This window comes from Colletes gigas, unplaced genomic scaffold (assembly GCF_013123115.1).
Source record: "Colletes gigas isolate AHSC1104 unplaced genomic scaffold, ASM1312311v1 Colletes_gigas_Sc00029, whole genome shotgun sequence".
NCBI classification, from domain to species: domain Eukaryota; kingdom Metazoa; phylum Arthropoda; class Insecta; order Hymenoptera; family Colletidae; genus Colletes; species Colletes gigas.
The window spans coordinates 2,302,944-2,305,443 of record NW_025106658.1 but is presented as its reverse complement, the minus strand read 5'-3'; the positions used below and the strand labels follow the sequence as shown (position 1 = coordinate 2,305,443).

Sequence of the window (2,500 nt, the reverse complement as noted above, 5' to 3'; positions counted from 1 at the left end):
GCTGGTCTCGCAGCTACGAGTATAGTTGCGGCTGCGCTCCCCACCATCGGCCCCCGGGAGTCTGATCGGCCACCTTCGAAATCCCTGCCCCCGTAGTAAATCCACGCTGTTTGCACTGTTTGCTGTCAAACATTGGCCGCAAAACATTGTGGTGGGGCGAAAGGACGTCGTCCGCTGGAGGCAGGCCACGGCTCCGTCGATTGGTCCGTTCTCCCTCGGTCGGCATACGTCAAACGCCCGGTGGGTGTGGCCAACGTAGCCGTATAAATACGGTACGTGGCGGGGATGACGTCAAATACGCGACGCCGCTCGTTCGGAGTACATCGATCGATCGTTCGTGACGCCGACAGGTTTTTCGTAGTAGCGCAGAAAAAGCAAAAGGACCGAGTTCGTCCTTTCGTAAAGAGTGCTGTGTGGACTTATTTAAACCAAAAAACAAACAGCTCGTGAAAGGTTTTTTCGATTTGTGTCGTTGAGTTGAGATCAAAGTTGGACGTTCCACGATTTCGTGAAGTGCTACGAGTCGAAAGAATGGTGAACATGGAAGGTTCCGGCGAGCAGCACACGGTCACAGCCTCGCCGCCGCCGCCGCGCACCACTCTCAAGAGCAACTTCAGCATCCGTAGCATCCTACCGGAAGCTTGCGCCGTTACGCCAGCGCCGGCGGACAGTCGATCGGCGTCGCCGGACATCAGCCACGTAGACGACAGCGAGGACTCGAGCGACCTGGACGTGACCGGTGACGGCGGCACCGAGACGCCGCCGTTGGACTGTTCCACGAACGCCTCCGCCGTCATCACCAGCGAGCACAAAGACTCGAAAGAGCGACAGGACGAGAAGAAGAAGTCGGAGAAGCCCCCCTATAGCTACAACGCTCTGATCATGATGGCCATCCGTCAGAGCCCGGAGAAGCGTCTCACCCTGAACGGCATCTACGAGTACATAATGCGCCACTTTCCGTATTACGAGAACAACAAGCAGGGCTGGCAGAACTCCATCAGGCACAATCTCTCGCTGAACAAGTGCTTCGTTAAAGTGCCGCGCCATTACGACGACCCTGGCAAGGGAAACTACTGGATGCTCGACCCCAGCTCCGAGGACGTGTTCATCGGCGGCACCACGGGCAAGCTACGCAGGAGGACCACCGCCGCGTCCAGGTCGCGTCTCGCCGCCTTCAAGAGGAGCGTCGTCCTCGGCGGCTTGTACCCCACGGCGTACGCGCCCCCAGGATGGCCCACGTCGCTCTACACGCTCCCGTACTTGCATCGAGCCGCTGGATATACGACGGCCACCGGCGCCTACTCCACCCCCGCGGGCTACCCGGCCAGCTTGCTACCCGGCGCCGCGACCAGCACGGCCAGCAGCCTGCCCTGCAAGCCCCAGCCTCTCCCAGCGACGGCCGCCCCACCTGCACACGGACCCTTCTCGATGGAGAGGTTGCTCCAGCCTCCGACCGCCGCCGGCTACCCGACCAGCATCACCGCCTCCGGGATCCCCGTATCCGGCAGCCCCTACGACTTCTACTCCACCCTGAGGTCTTTGGCGGCGCACCAGCAACACCAAACCAACGCCACCGTGTTCGGGCACAATCAGCAACCGGCCAGGTACCACGTGAGTCAGGCCCCGCTGTTGGGTCAGCTGACGTCGGGCACCGCGTCGCCGGGCAGCAGTCCCGAACCGATGTCGCCTCACTCGCCCCCGGTATCGATCTGCAATTCCGCGGTGGTACAGCAGCCGAGATCTCTGGGCCATAGTCAGCCGCAGCTGCTTCTCAAACCGATCACCGTGCTCACCGGCAGACAGAGCTGAACGATCCCGTCGTTCCCGTAGATCCGCTTTCACACGAATCCGCGAGGAAACTTTCTCGTCCCCGGTTTTTACGCGTACGTCTAACTTTTTTTTTAATTTTATTTCTCGCGTAGAGAAGTTTTTCTTTGTAAATAATAGCTTTAAACGCGCCGTGACGGCGTTTAGAACGCCAGCGACGCGAACCGATACCAAAATGCGATATGTATATTATATCCTCGGATCATTCGTGGTCCCCATGCCTGCGGTACACGCAGCACAGTAATATAATATCGTTGTAAATAGAATTCGTTCGAATGATCTCTCGTCGTCGATCGCGAACCGAGAAACGGAAAATCGTCTCGCGGTCCGTCGAACCCTAATCAAATTATGTACATAGTCGAAGATTGTTATTCGTAAAAGTATATATAGATTTCGTATATGTATATATGTATACATACGAGTGACGCGCGTACCAACGTCGAAATAAATGTTCAAAACTTTTCTAGAAATCTTGTAAGATCGTTTCTAACGGAATCACCCCCTCGATCCTTATCCCCCACCCTCGTTTCTGATCTCGGTGACATCGAAGTCATCGAGCGTATACGTATTTGTTTTCCCCGACGTTAACGCGGCCACGTCGACTACGACGTAATAAATTTCACGAACCTCCGTCCATCGGAGACCCGTAAAAGTAGCAGAACCCGCCGGCTGT

The 2,500-nt window shown here is 56.6% G+C and overlaps 1 protein-coding gene across 1 annotated transcript; it reads left to right on the top strand.

The window, feature by feature from the left end:
• The first annotated feature begins 317 nt into the window (after positions 1-317).
• Positions 318-1,868, top strand: LOC122401855 (fork head domain transcription factor slp1-like). The gene has a single exon (XM_043404263.1). The coding sequence runs from the start codon at positions 532-534 to the stop codon at positions 1,807-1,809; it is 1,278 nt and encodes a 425-aa protein (XP_043260198.1). The 5' UTR covers positions 318-531; the 3' UTR covers positions 1,810-1,868.
• The last annotated feature ends 632 nt before the right edge of the window (positions 1,869-2,500 follow it).

Excerpts from the sequence above, each read along its gene's own strand:
- LOC122401855 (XM_043404263.1), top strand. The coding sequence starts at position 532 with ATGGTGAACATGGAAGGTTCCGGCGAGCAGCACACGGTCACAGCCTCG.